The 19,312-nt window shown below is 41.2% G+C and overlaps 2 protein-coding genes across 4 annotated transcripts in view; one reads left to right on the forward strand and one right to left on the reverse strand.

Annotated features, from left to right (window-relative positions):
* LOC124031181 (natural resistance-associated macrophage protein 2-like) overlaps window positions 1-13,171 on the forward strand; it is a 36,748-nt gene extending 23,577 nt beyond the window's left edge. For 2 of the 3 annotated variants that reach the window (XM_046342119.1, XM_046342120.1), the window contains 7 exons: window positions 82-168; window positions 343-462; window positions 649-798; window positions 1,194-1,267; window positions 1,545-1,698; window positions 1,889-1,951; window positions 12,720-13,171. In XM_046342119.1, the coding sequence (XP_046198075.1) occupies window positions 82-168; window positions 343-462; window positions 649-798; window positions 1,194-1,267; window positions 1,545-1,698; window positions 1,889-1,951; window positions 12,720-12,791 (720 nt within the window). In that variant the 3' untranslated portion in view covers window positions 12,792-13,171. Of the gene's footprint in view, window positions 1-81; window positions 169-342; window positions 463-648; window positions 799-1,193; window positions 1,268-1,544; window positions 1,699-1,888; window positions 4,170-12,719 lie in introns of those variants that run through there. The other variant, XM_046342121.1, reaches the window with a different exon arrangement.
* A 2,544-nt stretch (window positions 13,172-15,715) lies between these two features.
* On the reverse strand, window positions 15,716-18,765 carry LOC124031182 (HIG1 domain family member 1A, mitochondrial-like). Its single transcript, XM_046342122.1, has 4 exons — window positions 18,612-18,765; window positions 18,011-18,106; window positions 17,333-17,467; window positions 15,716-17,168 (listed from the first exon to the last, which is right to left on the reverse strand). Exons 2-4 carry the CDS (start codon window positions 18,099-18,101, stop codon window positions 17,104-17,106), a joined length of 291 nt encoding a protein of 96 aa, XP_046198078.1. The 5' UTR covers window positions 18,102-18,106; window positions 18,612-18,765; the 3' UTR covers window positions 15,716-17,103.
* Between the last annotated feature and the right edge of the window lie 547 nt (window positions 18,766-19,312).

Consider the following 19,312-nt stretch of genomic DNA (forward strand, 5'->3'; position numbering starts at 1 on the left):
TTAATATAGCATCAGTATGGCACCTCTAAACCAGTGACCTCCCTTGTTTGTGATGTACTGCTTTTATTATGTGTGTCACAGAATGCAAAATGCAATGCATCAGGCAGTCCTCACACAGACCTCTTCCCTCTGGACAACAGCACGCTACAGGTGGACATCTTCAAAGGGGTACATCTTTCAAGGATTAACAACAATCTATATAACCTGTATGAAATCACTTTGATACTGTATATACCTGCTATCTCAGTCAATCATTTTGCCATGAAATGAACATTTGTTTGGCGTTGATAATATGAATAACCATGGGGGGAACTTCTACAATCTCCCACTCACTCTATACAGGGCGTGGTGCTGGGTTGTTTCTTTGGCCCTGCGGCCCTCTACATCTGGGCCATCGGGATCCTGGCTGCCGGACAGAGCTCCACCATGACAGGCACATACTCTGGCCAGTTTGTCATGGAGGTGAGAACATGCACAAGTACCCAACTACAGTGTTTGTTTGTGAGAGTGCACATTGTATTGTTAACCCCTAAGTCAATCCTTGTGTGTGTGTGTGTTGGTGTTTTGTATGTAAACACCTCAGTGTTTTGTCAGAAGGGATGTGTGTTTGTCTGTATGTTGACTATTTTCTCTCTTCCCCTGCCCCAGGGTTTCCTGAACCTGCGTTGGTCCCGTTTTGCCCGGGTGCTTCTCACCCGCTCCATCGCAATCTTCCCCACCCTGCTGGTGGCCATCTTTCAGGACGTACAGCACCTAACGGGCATGAACGACTTCCTCAACGTATTGCAGAGCATGCAGGTCAGAGAGAAGACATGACCAGAGCCCTATCAAAAGTAGTGCACAAAATGGGGACTAGGTTGCCATTTGTGATGCCGAAGGGGTCTGGGAACATGCAGAGAGAAGAGACAGGGCTTGCTGTTTGTGGTTTTAGGCTGGGTTTCTGTATAGCACTTGGACATCAGCTGATGTAAAAAGGGCTTTATAAATATATTTGCTTGTTTAGGGAGAAGGGTGCCGGACGGAGAGAGTGAAGACTTGGGCTAGGGGCAGCAGGTTAGAGAGAGGGGTGGCAGCTACTCTGGGCTGGCTTGGGAGTCTTTGGGGGTGTTAAACTGATGCATGTAGTATTAAAAGCTATTGAAGGGACAGAGACAGAATGTCGTCAGTTCTTTCGGTTTCTCTTTGTTCCACAGCTGCCGTTTGCTCTGATCCCCATCCTGACCTTCACCAGTCTGACATCCATCATGGATGACTTTGCTAATGGACTGTGAGTCACCATAACCCTCAACCCATGTAACATGGAAGATTGCTTCTGTATTTGCACTGATAGACCAAAAAATTAATAAATGTGATGACGGGGAATGGATCCTTATGTCCTACATAGTGCCATACCTTGTGCACTCTGTAGGGAATAGGGTGCCATTTGGGACGTAGTCAGATTTATTTCTGTATTTTCACTGATCGACCAACTAATTAATAAATGTGATGACAGTGACCCTTTATCATTGATGCCTAACCGTTTCGTCTGTGACTGTGCTCCTGAGGGTGTGGAAGATTGGCGGAGGGGTGGTCATCCTGGTGGTCTGTGCCATAAACATGTACTTTGTGGTGATCTACGTGACCAGCCTGAACAGTGTGGCGCTCTACGTGCTGGTGGCCTTGCTCTGCATAGCCTACCTAAGCTTTGTGTGCTACCTGGTGAGTTACTGTAGTAGTCATTATAAAAGCATGGACTGGGTTGGATAAGTACAACACTGTAGATCAATTCTCAAATAGAGGCTACCGTTCGATGCGGAATACTAGATACTGAATGCAGGGATATGGTTTGTAAACTATTATAGGGAGTACAGTGATCCTCTTCTGACCTCCCCTCTCTGTGTGTCTACAGACGTGGCAGTGTCTGATAGCCCTCGGTGTGTCCTGTCTGGACGTGTCCTGTCTGGGCAACAGGGTAAGCAACAACCGCCACGCTGTGTTCATTGAGGAACAGCCAGCGTATGACACCTAAAACGGAACAGGACAGTGTTTTAAAGGACAAGACAGACCAAGACTAACGTTGGCTGTGCACAGCAGATCACCTGCTAGGTGTCGACAAACGTTGGAGATGTAAAATCGTTGGGAAATGAACAGAAAATGACGCATTCGCTGCACATAATGTTCTTGTTGGTCTGTCATGTCCTTCAGGCTTTGAGAGACGTACTCCTTTTTAGCGAGATCTTAAGACTTATCCCGATATCTCTAATCATGAGATCAACACTTCAGAGAACATTTTCCCTCCACTGTTCTAATGGTTTTATCGTGTTCAGTTCTGTTGAGCTACTGGTATCTGGGGTTTATTATGTAAAACCCAATTACGACGACCCCCTGTCCCTTTTTAGAGTCCTCAGGGTTCAGTTATAGTTTATATCTTATCCTGTATTTTCATGCTCAAGCAGAGCGGATGTGACATTCTTATGCTTTTCAATTAGAAAATTAAGTTTGAATTCTATTTCTCAAATTATTGCAGTCCTATTCCAGGTTGACAAGTTATGATCTGGCAAAATGGCCATTCTTAACCTGCTGACATAATAAGCTGAAGTCTACAGTATTTGGCAGCTGCTATCGGTCTGTTTGGTAATTTACTTTTTTCCGTTATTGTACCTCTGTGTGAAGACACCATTTATGATTATTTGGTCAAATGAAGAACTGAAGTATATCTCTCCTTCCTGTATTATTAAATTCATTTGAGATTTTTGTTCATTATAATTACAGTTCTCACCTTTTCAGCAAAAGAAACTATGGGAAGAGAACACTTTTAGTTTGGGTTGAGCATAATTTAAAAATGACCTTTTTTAGTCAGTATTGTCAACACGCATCTCTCCATTCAAACTGATTTTTTTCAGAGTGCATGTGTTTTGACTTCAAAACTGTTAATATAATCTGTTTGTAAATTAGGGTTGTTCCCCACTAGAAGTGAGGATTTGGAATGGACACGTATGTACAATTTGATGTGACTAGGAAGGACAACAAACTTTTTAAGTGTAATAACCTTGTTATGGCGAGTAAATAAATAATTCTCGCATATCTTTTAATTGAGAGTTTTGCCAATTGTCTAACACTGTGGTAGACTTTTTGTAATGTGGTACTAATAACATGCCCCTTGCTACCTTTACTAAATGACGTATGTTATAACATACCACTTGAGGTTAGTTTTATCTTGAATGTTATTTGTAATGTTTTTGATAAACATCAGATTGGAATTACAGGACTGTTAAAAGCATTCATGAGTAATTTCCTATAATGCCTCAATGCTTTTTCATAAGATTCTATGATTGTTTTCATTCCAACAAATCCTTGGATAGATAACAAAAACCTATAATTCCAAGTGAGATCGAAGTCAAACGCTGAAATTCTATTTTAACAAGATTGCCCTTAAAGGGATACTTCAGGATTTTGGCAATGAGGCCCTTTATCTACTTCCCCAGTCGGATGAACTTGTGGATACCATTTTTATGTCTTTTGATGCGGATTTTGCCACTTTGACGGAAGTTGCTAACTAGCATTAGCGCAATGACGAAGTCTAGTCATTGAGCTAATGCTAATCAGCATTGGCTCGCAAAACTAACTTCATACTGGACACAGAGACATAAAAATGGTATCCACAAGTTCATTTGACTGGGACATCGCTTTAAAGAAATTACATCCCAAAAATATATTTTGTTATTTGGTTCATTAGTCCACTGTTGACAGTCCCAAAATGTTTTGCTTGTCAGCAATATATTGTTTTAAGATTGAACATACATATAAAGAACTGGTTTCTTGCAGATGTTTAATGCAACAGACCAATCTGTAAACTTAATTCATGCAGTTCTTGCATGGTCAAGCTCAATCTATTTGACTAAGAATAATATTCAGCAGCTATAAAAGGTTAAGGATTTTACTATGTTTTTACCAGGGTTTTAAGAGAACTCAAATGTAACTATCTGTAGTGTCACACCAGTGCATCTCTCTCTCTGTGTAATACAGCAAGGCAGACTCTCTTAGCGGTGCATTGTTCTGACTAGAGGTGTGTTTGAACCCAGCAGAACCAAGTGAAGCATATTGTAGATATAAGCTATACGACAGTGTCTGTCTCACTACTGAATAAAGCAACACCATGTATCAAAAATAAAAATCAAAACAAACATGGATATTTCTAGATGTCTCGTGTCTTGGTGTTCGATGAAAGGATTTACGTTTTTTTAAAACTTTTTTTCCCCCTGTTTAATAATAAATAGTTGGGTGTATACGTTTGTCCTATTTCACACATGCACAAGTGTGTATTATACGCATGTGTGGATTGAAAATGTGTTTTTTTTGCATATCCCACTCCCGAGACACCCTCAGAGAGTGGTGTCAGATCCAGGGATCAGCCATTGACGGTGACCCTGGAGCAGTTAGGATTAAGTGCCTTGCTCAAGGGCACAGATGTTTTTTTTCACCTAGTCGTTGCGGTGTTGACCTTTTGGGTTACTGGTCTACCATTCTTAAACCGTGAAATGCTTACTTACAAGCCCTTCACCAACAGTGCAGTTCAAGAAGAGTTAAGAAAATATTTATCAAACTAAAGTAACACTAACGAGGCTATATACAGGGGGTACCGAGTCAGTGTGCAGGGGTACAGGCTAGTTGAGGTCTGCTCATTCTTTGAGTACACATCCTGGTAATCCATCTGGCTCTGTGGCTTTGAATGTTGACCTGTTTCAAGGTCTTGCTCACATCTGCTACCGAAAGTGTTATCACACAGTCATCCAGAACAGCTGGTGCTCTTGTGCATGCTTCAGTATTGTTGTCCTTGAAGCGAGCATAAAGGCATTTAGCTCACCGGGCAGATCGCATCCGAGTTTCCCTTTGTAGTCCGTAGTAGTTAAGCCCTGTCACAGCCGACGAGCGTCAGAGCTGGTGAAGTAGTAGTCCATCTTAATCCTGTATTGACACTTTGCCAGTTTAATTGTTCGTCGAAGGGCATAGTTAGTGCTCCTTGAAAGCGGCAGCTCTAGCCTTCAGCTCGATGCGGATGTTGCCTGTAATCCATGGCTTCTGGTTTGGATATGTACGTACGGTCACTGTGGGGACGACGTCATCGATGCACGTATAGTGGCGAAATAATTACAATTTAGCAAATCAACAGTGGAGTGATAAATGTGCAAGTAGAGATACTGGGGTGCAAAGGAGCAAGAAATAATACAATAAATAACGATATGGGGTTGAGGTAGTTGGATGGGCTATTTACAGATGGGCTATGTACAGGTGCAATGATCTGATGCTTAAAGTTAGTGAGGGAGATATGACTCCAGTTTCAGTGATTAAATAAATAAATAAAAAAAATTCAATTCATTCCAGTCATTGGCCGCAGAGAACTGGAAGGAAAGGTGGCCAAAGGAGGAATTGGCTTTCGGGGTGACCAGCGAAATATACCTGCTGGAGCGCGTGCTACGGGTGGGTACTGCTATTGTGACCAGTGAGCTGAGATAAGGCGGGGCTTTACCTAGCAAATACTTATAGATGACTTGAAACCAGTGGGTTTGGTGACGAATATGAAGCAAGGGCCAGCCAACAAAAGCAAACGGGTCGCAGTGGTGGGTAGTATATGGGGCTTTGGTGACGAAACAGATGGCACTGTGATAGACTGCATCCAATTTTCTGAGTAGAGTGTTGGAGGCTATTTTGTAAATGACATCGCCGAAATCAAGGATCGGTAGGATAGCCTCGTAAAACTGACTATGTTTGGCAGCACTAGTGAAGGATGCTATGTTGCGAAAATAGGAAGCAGATTTCTAGATTTAATTGTGGATTGGAGATACTTAATGTGAGTCTGGAAGGAGAGTTTACAGTCTAACCAGACACCAAGGTATTTGTACGTGTCCACACATTCTAGGTCCGAACTGTCCAGAGTAGTGATGCTAGGCGGGCGGGCAGGTGCAGGCAGCGATTGGTTGAAGAGCATGCATTTAGTTTTACTTGCATTTAAGAGCAGTTGGAGGCCACTGCATGAGAGTTGTATGGCATTGAAGCTCATCTGGAGGTTAGTTGACAGTGTCCAAAGAAGGGACAGAAGTATACAGAATGGTGTCGTATGCGTAGAGGTGGATCAGAGAATCACCTTCCGCAAAGCGACATCATTGATTTATACAGATGTCTATTGATGTATATATTATGTCTCGTTGTTCAGCCATGGCTCGGTGAAACATGGGACATTAAGAACTGTAATATCTTGTTGGTAGGATAAACATAGGTCATTTTATTTTCCAATGATTGCATGTTAGCAAGTAGGACAGATGGCATTGAGAGTTTACTCGCTCACCCACGGATTCTCAGAAGGACTCGTTCAAGGGGCGGCAGGGTAGCCTAGTAGTTAGGGCGTTGGACTAGTTCGAATCCCCGAGCTGACAAGGTACAAATCTGTCGTTCTGCCCCTGAACAGGCAGTTAACCCACTGTTCCTAGGCCGTCATTGAATATAAGAATTTGTTAACTGACCTGCCTGGTTAAATAAAGGTAAAATAAAAAAGTTAACAGCTTCTTGCAGTTCATGGTGAGTAATTGCTGTTTTGATGTCCAGAAGTTATTTTCGGTCATAAGAGACGGTAGCAGCAACATTTTTTGTTCATAATACGTTTAAAAAAATAGTTTACTAACAAAATAGCACAATTTGGTTAGGAGCATGTAAAACGTCAGCCAACATCTTCGGTGCCATCTTAAATACCTGCTTTTCAACAAACTATTTCTCAAACAAGAATTGTGCTAGGACTGTTTGGGAGTGATCTGGTGCGGGGCAACCTGAAAACTACTGGTTTGGAACTTTTTTCTTTTTATTAGGGGGTGGATAAGCTTTAATTACTGCTTCCATCAGTAATTGTCTTTTGTAATCATTTCCAATCCCCCATATATTTTTAGGGTCACTTAGAAATGTCCTTGTTTTTTAAAGAAAAGCACTTTTTTATTTTGTCCATTTTAAAATAACATCAAATTGATCAGAAATACAGTGTAGACATTTGTTCATGTTGTAAATTACTATTGAAGATGGAAATGGCTGATTTAAATAAAATAAAAATGGATTAATGGATTATCTACATAGGCGTACAGAAGCCCATTATCAGCAACAATCACTCCCGTGTTTCAATGGCACATTGTGTAAACTAATCCAAGTTTCTAATTTTAAAAGGCAAATTGATCATGAGAACACCCTTTTGCAATTATGTTTGCACAGCTGAAAACTGTTTTACTGATTTAAAGAAGCAATAAAACTGGTCGTCTTAGACTAGTTGAGTATCTGGAGCATCAGCATTTGTGGGTTCGATTACAGGCTCAAAATGGCCAGAAACAAATAACTTTCTTCTGAAACTCATCAGTCTATTCTTGTTCTGATAAATTAAGGCTATTCAATGTGAGAAACTGAAGATCTCGTACAACGCTGTGTACTACTCCCTTCACAGAACAGCGCAAACTGGCTCTAACCAGAATAAGAGTGGGAGGCCCCGGTGCACAACTGAGCAAGAGGACAAGTACATTAGTGTCTAGTTTGAGAAACAGACTCCTCACAAGTCCTCAACTGGCTGCTTTATTAAATAGTACCCGCAAAACACCAGTCTCAACGTCAACAGTGAATAGGCGACTCCGGGATTCTGGCTTCTGTCCAGTGTCTGTTCTTTTGCTCATCTTGATATTTGTTTTGGGGGGAGGCCAGTCTGAGAGATGGCTTTTTCTTTGCAACTCTGCCAAGAAGATTAGCTAACACAACATGCCATTGGAACACAGTAGTGATGGTTGCTGATAATGGGCCTAGGTAGATATTCCATCAAAAATGTGCAGTTTCCAGCTACAATAGTTCTTTACAACATTAACAATGTCTACACTGTATTTCTGATCAATTTTATGTTATTTTAATGGACAAAATATTTGCTTTTCTTTCAAAAACAAGAATTTCTAAGTGACCCCAAACTTTTGAATGGTAGTGTGTGTGTGTGTTTGTGTAGATATGTGTATGTATGTGTGTGTGTGTGTATATGTATATATATATTATATACAGTGCCTTGCGAAAGTATTCGGCCCCCTTGAACTTTGCGACCTTTTGCCACATTTCAGGCTTCAAACATAAAGATATAAAACTATTTTTTTGTGAAGAATCAACAAGTGGGACACAATCATGAAGTGGAACGACATTTGGATATTTCAAACTTTTTTAACAAATCAAAAACTGAAAAATTGGGTGTGCAAAATGATTCAGCCCCCTTAAGTTAATACTTTGTAGCGCCACCTTTTGCTGCGATTACAGCTGTAAGTCGCTTGGGGTATGTCTATCAGTTTTGCACATCGAGAGACTGAAATTTTTTCCCATTCCTCCTTGCAAAACAGTTCGAGCTCAGTGAGGTTGGATGGAGAGCATTTGTGAACAGCAGTTTTCAGTTCTTTCCACAGATTCTCGATTGGATTCAGGTCTGGACTTTGACTTGGCCATTCTAACACCTGGATATGTTTATTTTTGAACCATTCCATTGTAGATTTTGCTTTATGTTTTGGATCATTGTCTTGTTGGAAGACAAATCTCCATCCCAGTCTCAGGTCTTTTGCAGACTCCATCAGGTTTTCTTCCAGAATGGTCCTGTATTTGGCAGACACACATACACACACACACACACACACACACACACACACACACACACACACACACACACACACACACACACACACACACACACACACACACACACACACACACACACACACACACACACACATCTACAGTGGGGCAAAAAAGTATTTAGTCAGCCACCAATTGTGCAAGTTCTCCCACTTAAAAAGATGAGGCCTGTAATTTTCATCATAGGTAAAATCCAGAAAATCACATTGTAGGATTTTTAATGAATTTATTTGCAAATTATGGTGGAAAATAAATATTTGGTCAATAACAAAAGTTTCTCAATACTTTGTTATATACCCTTTGTTGGCAATGACAGAGGTCAAATGTTTTCTGTAAGTCTTCACAAGGTTTTCACACACTGTTGCTGGTATTTTGGCCCATTCCTCCATGCAGATCTCCTCTAGAGCAGTGATGTTTTGGGGCTGTTGCTGGGCAACACGGACTTTCAACTCCCTCCAAAGATTTTCTATGGGGCTGAGATCTGGAGACTGGCTAGGCCACTCCAGAACCTTAATGCTTCTTACGAAGCCACTCCTTTGTTGCCCGGGCGGTGTGTTTGGGATCATTGTCATGCTGAAAGACCCAGCCACGTTTCATCTTCAATGCCCTTGCTGATGGAAGGAGGTTTTCACTCAAAATCTCACGGTACATGGCCCCATCCATTCTTTCCTTTACACGGATCAGTCGTCCTGGTCCCTTTGCAGAAGAACAGCCCCAAAGCATGATGTTTCCACCCCCATGCTTCACAGTAGGCATGGTGTTCTTTGAATGCAACTCAGCATTCTTTGTCCTCCAAACACGACGAGTTGAGTTTTTACCAAAAAGTTATATTTTAGTTTCATCTGACCATATGACATTCTCCCAATCTTCTTCTGGATCATCCAAATGCTCTCTAGCAAACTTCAGACGGGCCTGGACATGTATTGGCTTAAGCAGGGGGACACGTCTGGCACTGCAGGATTTGAGTCCCTGGCGGCGTAGTGTGTTACTGATGGTAGGCTTTGTTTACTTTGGTCCCAGCTCTCTGCAGGTCATTCACCTGGTCCCCCCGTGTGGTTCTGGGATTTTTGCATTTTGACCCCACGGGGTGAGATCTTGCGTGGAGCCCCAGATCGAGGGAGATTATCAGTGGTCTTGTATCTTCCATTTCCTAATAATTGCTCCCACAGTTGATTTCTTCAAACCAAGCTGCTTACCTATTGCAAATTCAGTCTTCCCAGCCTGGTGCAGGTCTACAATTTTGTTTCTGGTGTCCTTTGACTGCTCTTTGGTCTTGGCCATAGTGGAGTTTGGAGTGTGACTGTTTGAGGTTGTGGACAGGTGTCTTTTTATACTGATAACAAGTTCAAACAGGTGCCGTTAATACAGGTAACGAGTGGGAGGACAGAGGCACCTCAGAAGTTACAGGTCTGTGAGAGCCAGAAATCTTGCTTGTTTGTAGGTGACCAAATACTTGTTTTCCACCATAATTTGCAAATAAATTCATTAAAAATCCTACAATGTGATTTTCTGGATATTTTTTTTCTAATTTTTTTCTGTCGTAGTTGAAGTGTACCTATGATGAAAATTACAGGCCTCATCTTTTTAAGTGGGAGAACTTGCACAATTGGTGGCTGACTAAATACTTTTTTGCCCCACTGTATATGTTTGTAAACCTACCATTAAAAAGTAACATGATGATTGTCTATATAGCTGCACCATGATATTTGCATTGCTACTAAGTAAACCTACAATTGGTACCCACTATTCGACCTGCTAAAACCCCTCATCCCGCATTGGGTTGTCATCCTAATGACCGGCAGATCCCCCCGGATCCCAGAGAGACCCCCGGATCCCGGAGAGACCGGGACCCATCCTTTGAAAAGAGCACACAGTGCCACCCACAGAACAAAGTAGTTCAACCGCCAAAAGCATTTCCATCGCCCTCACCTCGCTTTGTATTATGTATAGCTACTAAACAGGATTTAAAAATATTTTCCATATAATTTCCATAATGAGCAATTAATATTTGTATGCAGATTATGCAAAGGATTGTTATCTCTTACCAGTATTGCAATTACAAAAGTTACATTTTGGCAAGCAATTATTATTTTAGCAAAGAATTATTGTGATTCATCCTATATTGTCCCTAACATCTTTTACTCCCTCGCAACAGTTGTGAGATAGACACGCGCACACACTTATACACACTTAGCCCCTTTCCCCCACAAACAACCATAGACTCGGATGCACCATCCCAGAGCCCAACTCAAGAAAGGTTTTGATTTGCCTCCCGGGTGGCGCAGTGGTCTAGGGCACTGCATCGCAGCGCTAGCTGTGCCACCAGAGACTCTGGGTTCGCGCCTAGGCTCTGTCACAGCCGGCCACGACCGGGAGGTCCGTGGGGCGACGCACAATTGGCCTAGCGTCGTCCGGGTTAGGGAGGGTTTGGCCTGTGCACGGTGTTTCCTCCGACACATTGGTGCGGCTGGCTTCCGGGTTGGAGGCGCGCTGTGTTAAGAAGCAGTGCGGCTTGGGTTGTGTTTCGGAAGACGCATGACTTTCGACCTTCGTCTCTCCCGAGCCCGTAAGGGAGTTGTAGCGGAATTGGACGAGAAAGTGGGTAAAAAAGTGGGTAAAAAAAAAGGTCTTGATTTACAAATGAATATACAGTTCCAACTGTATGAGAAGGCCCTCAAAACTGAGCAAAAATTGACAAAATTGGGAGAATGATTAACCATTGTCACGTCCTAGGTGATGGAGATCAAATATACCCCCTTCCCCTGGAACAGTCCGACCTTTGATTTTGTGCCACCAGCGCCGAAAGCCGAAATTCCCACCCATGCAAACCTAGTTAGAAGGTTCTGTATTGATGAAACCGTGTGCAAAACATTAGCAACACCTGCTCTTTCCATGACATCGACTATCCTGGTGAAAGCTAGGATCCATTATTGATGTGACCTGTTATATCCACTTCAGTCAGTGTTGATGAAGGGGAGGAGACCAGTTAAAGAAGGATTTTTAATCTTGGGACAATTGAGACTTGGATTGTATGTGTCATTCAGAGGGTGAATGGGAAACTAAAGATAAAATGTGCCTTTGAACGGGGTATGGCAGTAGGTGCCAGGCGCACTGGTTTGAGTGTCAAGAACTGCAATGCTGCTGGGTTTTTCCCGTTCAACAGTTTCTCGTGTGTATCAAGAATGGTCCACCACCCAAAAGACATCAAGCCAGCTTGAAGCATTGGAGTCAACATGGGCCAGCATCCCTGCGGAACGCTTTCGACACCTTGTAGAGTCCATGCCCTGATTAATTGAGGCTGTTCTGAGGGATAAAGGGGGTGCAACTTTATATTAGGAAGGTGTTCCTTATGCTTTGTACACTTTATCAATTTATCAAATTCTTAAATGCCTTATGAGCCTAGTTCAACAGGTATACCCCATCAGAACCAAAAATATAAGCTTGTTTTACTCCAATGTCTGTATTTGGATTAAGTTTTCTACGCCCGTTTCTGTTCACTTACAGTGCATTTGGAAAGTATTCAGACCACTTCCCTTTTTCAACATTTTGTTACGTTAATGCCTTATTCTAAAATGTATTAAATAAATGTTTTTCCTCATCAATCTACACACAATAGTGGTCTGTAGCAACCCCTACATAATAAAAGTCCTGATCCCATACTCCCGCAGCTAAGCATTGCACTGGGCTGACCACATTTTATGCTCCTGAACTTGTAATAATGACTTGTCACAATAATGAATACATACCACCAGGTCCAATGAGCAAAAAGTGTTGCGATGGTAAGCACATACTATGTTTTTGGTTGGTGTCAGTGTCTCAAAATTTGAGACTATAGATGCCAATCACAATCCCAGTCGCAAAACTTGATAAAGTGCTTTGCTGCTTACAGTTCGTAGCCTATGCATAGTCAAAACACAACCGCTTAAGCATGCCAGTAATGATTATTGAGTTGATGAACGGGACGTTCCACCAATCGAGTGCTTCTGACTTTGAGTAATAAGATAATCAAACTCAGATTACATGAGATGAACCCATCTCTCACCCTCCTCTCTTCTCAACAGATGAGGCTGACGGGCCACACAGACGTTTACCTGTTGAATGACATGGACAGCAACACGATGGTGGAGAGATAAGGAGGCCATGTTGGAGGGGTGGATATTAGCAGTGGTAAAGTCAGTAGCTAGACAGGGGTGACCTAACATGGTGGAGGCATGGGACCACAGGCTCAGCCAGTACAGTGCTCCTCCTCCTTTGCCTTAGTGCCAACGAGACCTTTGTAAGTGCCCTTCGTCATCATCTATCCCTTACAAGAAGCCTTGAACCCCTCACTTGACATTCCACTAACTATGATTGGCATCTTAAAGTTAGTACCAATGAGTTGTTGGTTTTTATCATGTTGAGCATGCTTTTAAAATTCTGCAAGTACGCCGGCCTTTTCTCAGGTCAGCATTTCCATATGACTTTGAAACGCTGTTATAATTTTAGATGGGAAATACACAGTATGTATTACACAGTTTGTTTGTTTGTCCTCCAATTAATAAGCATGTACAGTAGCAGTCAAAAGTTTGAACACCTACTCATTCCAGGGTTTTTCTTTATTTTTACATTTTTCTATATTGTAGAATAATAGAGGACATCAAAACTATGAAATAACACATATGGAATTATGCAGTAACCAAAAACAAATCTAAATTTGTTATATTTTAGATTATTCAAAGTAGCCACCCGTTGCCTTGATGACAGCTTTGCACGCTCTTGGCATTCTCTCAACCAGCTTCATGAGGTAGTCACCTGGAATGCATTTCAATTAACAGGTGTGCCTTGTTAAAAGTTCATTAGTGAAATGTATTTCCTTCTTAATGCGTTTTAGCCAATCAGTTGTGTTGTGACACTGTAGGGGTGGTGTACAGCAGATAGCCCCATTTGGTAAAAGATCAAGTCCATATTATGGCAAGAACAGCTCAAATAAGACATGAAGGTCCGTCAATCTGGAAAAGGAACTTTGAAAGTTCCTTCAAGTGCAGTCGCAAAAACCATAAAGCGCAATGATGAAACTGGCTCTCATGAGGACCGTCACACAAAAGGAAGACGCAAAGATACCTCTGCTGCAGAGGATAAGTTAATTTGAGTTACCAGCCTCAGAAATGGCATCCCAGATAAATGCTTCACAGTGTTCAAGTAACACACATCATCATCAACTGTTCAGAGGAAACTGCGTGAATCAGGCCTTTATGGTCAAATTGATGCAAAGACACCACTACAAAAGGACACCAATAAGAAGAAACTTGCTTGGACCAAGAAACACGCGCAATGGCTATTAGACCTGTGGAAATCTGTCCTATGGTCTGATGAGTCCAAATTTGTGTTGTTTTCTTTTCAACCGCCATGTCTTTGTGAGACACAGATTAGGTGAACGGATTATCTCTGCATGTGTGGTTCCCACCGTGAAGCATGGAGGATGAGGTGTGATGGTGTGAGGGCGCTTTGCAGGTGACACTATCAATGATTTATTTAGAATTCAAGGCACACTTAACCAGCGATACACCATCCCATCTGGTGTGCGCGTAGTGGGACTATCATTTATTTTTCAACAGGACAATGACCCAACACACCTCCAGGCCGTGTATGGGCTATTTGACCAAGAAGGAGAGTGATGGAGTGCTGCATCAGGTGACCTGGCCTCCACAATCACCTGACCTCAACCCAATTGAGATGGTTTGAGAAGAGTTGGACCATAGAGTGAAGGATAAGCAGCCAAAAAGTGCTCAGCATATGTGGGAACTCCTCCAAGACTGTTGAAAAAGCATTCCAGGTGAAGCTGGTTGAGAGAATGCCAAGAATGTGCAAAGCTGTCAAGGCAAAGGGTGGCTACTTTGATGAATCTCAAATATAACATATTTTGATTTAACACTTTTTTGGTTACTACATGATTCCATGTGTTATTTCATATTTTTGATGTCTAAACTATTCTACAATGTAGAAAATAGTACAAATGAAATAAAATGGTAAAAATAACCCCCCCCCCCCAATAAGTAGGTGTCAACTTTTGACTGGTACTATGTTGTATATTTTTTTTATGAGAACAAATAACTTCACTTTGGTAAGAATTGAGAAGATATAGAATACTTAAAGGGCCAAGTTGCTACATAAGTTGTTTTGCATATAAATTTACACTGAGTGTACAAAACATTAGGAACACCTACTCTCTCCTTGTGGAGTCCATGCCCCAACGAATTGATGCTGTTCTGAAGGAAAAGGAGGGTACAACTCAATATTAGGAAGGTGTTCCCAATGTTTTGTGCACTGTATATCTATTGATTCTTGAGAAATATTGTTTCTTAAAAATGCCTCATGAGTTTAATTCAACTGCTATACCCCATCAGAACCAAAAATATAAGCTTGTTTTACTGCAATGTCTGGAAACATTGTAAATGTAAACAAACTCTGCTTAAAGCTACCATTGCTTTGGCTTTAAATTGAAAGGCAACAAAGCCCACGTCATACCCAAATTATCCCATTACCTGAGGATCAGTTAAGGGAAAGGACGATGTGATACTAACCTTTGTGTAAGCCATTGTTGTTTGTACAGAACTCTACCCATTGACATTCCGTTAAAGTGTAAGTTGTCTCCAAAGCCCATAACAAATGAACGACGTAGGCCTTTTCTGCTGCTTGGCACTGTCTGATGTCAGGTGTCACTGCTAAATACAGTTCCTGATGACAATATGAGTCAACCATGACACAATAGTGATCAATGTTGTTTCCATCTGACATTGAGTGTAGATCATATGGTCTCTGCATGGCCACCACTTTAGTCAAGTTATTACTCTGGATTGTTTTGTCATTCTAACAGGAATCATCCACTGTAAGGTATATAGTTAAACTGATTTTATGTACTGTAGAAAACCAGGTCAGTACTCGTAATTTGTCAATTGTAAAAATCAAGTAGATATTGACTAGTGTATTTTTGTATATATTTTTCTAAGGAAAACCAAAGTAACAGTTTGGATGTTACAAGTTGTTGATACCATACATTTTGTATGAATAAAAGTACAAATTATGCTCAAAATATTTATTTCTGGTCACTTTTGAAAAACATTTATTTTTCAAAAGTACAAACTCATGAACAGTGAGGCTGGACAGAGTGACCACCTGAGCTCGATAATTTTTTTGGCAATACTTCTTGTTAGACTAGTTTGTGTGGATAGTTAGTTGAAAGTACAACCTACTTCTGTACCTGTTCATGTAGAATCAAACAATTAAAAAAAACAGTTCACTCACATGTCAAAGTAAATAAGCTATATACACACACACATAAATAACTCATGACGAGGATCAGTGTATGGACTAACTATAGTAGTCTATGGGTTTAGTTACCTAAAAAGTGATATTTTACTAGTGGTTTACAGCAGCTGTCTAGCAGAGAGAATGATAAACAGAACACACAATGGATGTGCTGTATAATTTCCTGACATGTATATACTTTTTCAAAGTGATTGCCAGATTGAAATGCTACTAAACAAAAAGACAACCTCATCCAAAATATACAGAAAAATAACAAACGTAAAGTGTTGGTCCCAAGTTTGATGAGCAAAAATTAAAGATCCCAGAAATGTTCTATAAGCAAAAGCGTTCTCTCATTCAATGCACAAATGTGTTTACATTCCTGTTAGTGAGCATTTCTCGCTTGCCAAGATAATCCAGCCACCTGACAGGTGTTGCATATCAAGAAGCTGATTGAACAGCATGATCATTACACAGGTGCACCTCGTGCTGGGGACAAAAGGCCACTATATAATGTGCAGTTTTGGCACACAACACAATGCCACAGATGTCTCAAGTTTAGGGCATATGCAATTGGCATGCTGACTGGAGGAATATCCACTAAAGCTATTGCCTGAGAAATAAATGTTCATTTCTACCATAAGCAGACTCCAATGTCGTTTTAGAGAATTTGGCAGTACTTCCAAATGGCCTCAAAACCGTAGACCATGTGTAACCACGCCAGCCCAGGATCTCCACATCTGGCTTCGTCACCTGCGGTATTGTCTGAAACAAGCCACCTGAACAGCTGATGAAACTGAGGAGTATTTATCTGTAATAAAGCCCCTTTGTGGGGAAAAACTCATTCTGATTGGCTGGGCCTGGCTCCCCAGTGGGTGCCCTCCCAGGGCCACCCATGGCTGCACCCCTGCCCAGCCATATGAAATCTATAGATTTGGGCCTCAGGAATTTATTACAATTGACTGATTTCCTTATATGAACTGTAACTCAGTAAAATCTTTTAAATTGTTGCATTTATATGTTTGTTCAGTATAAATTACTTGCCATCAATGGAATGTTACTTTGACAGATATGATCCATTCTAGGACTTCTATTTCAAAAAGTACAATGCAGGAATGGCAGGCTTGATGCGTTCTCTGGTCAAGCCAGTTGCTGATTGGCTCACTTGCCGTCTTTACCCAGGTCCTTGTGGGCACTGTATTCTTTGTACATGGAGTAGATCACCCCTACAAATAGACAAACAAAGTGATGTTAGCAGTCTATTTTATGTTAGTGTGTAAGGACAACACGGTCAGTCTTGTGTGGTACATGTTTCCCCTGTAAATTGATAGAGATATTAGCTGTTGGGCCTGTGTATCTGTTATACAGCACATATTGGATTAGGATTTACCTAATGTCATTGCGCCTACTATAAAGCCTTGAGCTCCAACACGCATGTGGATGAGGTGGACTGACATCTTTGTGTTCCCCCGTGACTTCAGCCTCCACAGACCAAAGGCTACCACTGCAGCACATCCTGCCATGCCTGTAAAACACACACATGGGAAATGTAATGATGACTGGGTGGGTGTAGCCCTACCCAGTGCTCGACTTGGACTGAAATAGGTGCCGGTACTTATTTTGGGTACCGTTTACTATTAGGTGCAGGAGCTCCACAATCATTTTGATCTGTTTTTTTTAGGTGGTGCAGGACCTCAAGCTGTAGAAAATTTGAGGTGCCAGTACTCAGTTCCAGTGAGCTCCTGCCCAAGTCAAGCACTGAGCTTAGTGGAGTGGACAACCGGATGCATTTGGTTCAGGGATACAGCTAATTCAACCTAGCTTCCTTTTCAACTTAAAACCTGATGTGGGAACTCCACTACTCGGTTTGTTTTATGCGTGCTACGTTAGGTTACTGGGTGTATGATATCTAACCATCGAACCAGGGTTGGAAGAGTGGATTGCAATTTATTCCATGACTGACTTGGATTCACTCAAACATGCACTATGGAAAACCTCCACTACAATGAAGCCTCCAACATAATTCCTGCCCTTGAATATTTTTTTACAATTCTACAGCTTCACTTACCTATTGGGACAAACGGCGACTCCTTTGCTTTCCTCATAAGTTTTGATTCATTCTCATCATCAAATGATGAAAAATTGTTGTTGGAGGACATGGTAACTGGGAGCAAAGAGGGGCAGAATCTGTCATACGGACTTGCAAAAGTAATGTATGTAGTTTTTCCTTCAAGTCCATTAAAATGTAATAATTTAATCATAATTTATATTCCATATACATTGCTTATAACACAACATACTAGCTACGTGACACATAGCAGGAAAACGCCTTAAATGTATCTGTTCTAGTTTACTAATCAACTACAGTACACTCACTACTAGACCGATGGGCCCCCAGTTCGAGCTTCTGCCCGGTGACTCGCATGTTAAACTAACAGATGATGTTCGACAATCATTAGACACCGCTTTGTTTTCATAAGTTATTTGTCGTCGTGACCTTAGATTGTCACCTAAAGTTATTAATAGCTACTAGCTAACATCCCTTCAAAGGACAGAATCAGGGTTTATCTGGCAATAGAGTATGGTTCAGCATTCACAACATCATCTCTAAGTATTGACATTACAAAGCCCTTCGAGTGAGCTTTAACGTTAGTAGGTTAATAACTTACATTCGTGCTCTGTCGAACGACCCGGTTAAATGCTGAAGACGCTCTCTTCGGCTACCTGTTGCTGTCTATTCCAACCTTCGAAGTCAAATCAATTTATCATATCCGTAATAGGCAATATTCCTATATTCTTCTTCGGTGAGGTTTAAAGGCAATTGGCATCCAATAAATGTTGCATTACCGCCACCTACACAGACTGAAGTATAACTCCCTTATACTTCGCTTGAAAAAGTAATTAAATAAAACAAATACCCTACCATCTAACACACACTCACACACATTTTTTAAATAATAATATATATACACAATACTCCAGGATTTAAATCTATTTAGTCCTACTTCAGGCCAACAGCTTGAAAGGATGGGACACAACTACTTAACACACCCTGTAACTCTGACGTTAAGTCTCGCACATCCAAGTACCTATCTGCAGCTACCACCACAACCTCTATTTTCTGCTATTTACATTCCATCCCAGCATTACAGTTGATAACCATTGCTATAAATGCCAAAAATCCAATCTTACTAAAACATATATGGGTGATTATGCAACTACGGGCACTTCCATGTCCTCGGATCAATTTTGGGGATTTTATACAAAATAAAACAAATACAAAAATGTGTATGTTCACACTGGAATCACCCCATACTTTAAAAAAAACTCTCTATCAACTATTTTAGCTACTTTTTAGATGCTACTATGT

The sequence above is a fragment of the Oncorhynchus gorbuscha genome, linkage group LG03 (genome assembly GCF_021184085.1).
Source record: "Oncorhynchus gorbuscha isolate QuinsamMale2020 ecotype Even-year linkage group LG03, OgorEven_v1.0, whole genome shotgun sequence".
Lineage (NCBI taxonomy): Eukaryota > Metazoa > Chordata > Actinopteri > Salmoniformes > Salmonidae > Oncorhynchus > Oncorhynchus gorbuscha.

What these genes read in the sequence shown, in the direction of transcription:
- LOC124031182 (XM_046342122.1), bottom strand. Translation starts at nt 18,101, where the DNA reads ATGTCCTCCAACAACAATTTTTCATCATTTGATGATGAGAATGAATCA. An exon ending in GTCGCCGTTTGTCCCAATAG is followed by an intron (nt 17,468 to 18,010) that starts GTAAGTGAAGCT and finishes TGTGTTTTACAG; the next exon opens with GCATGGCAGGATGTGCTGCA. An exon ending in AGTAGGCGCAATGACATTAG is followed by an intron (nt 17,169 to 17,332) that starts GTAAATCCTAAT and finishes GTCTATTTGTAG; the next exon opens with GGGTGATCTACTCCATGTAC.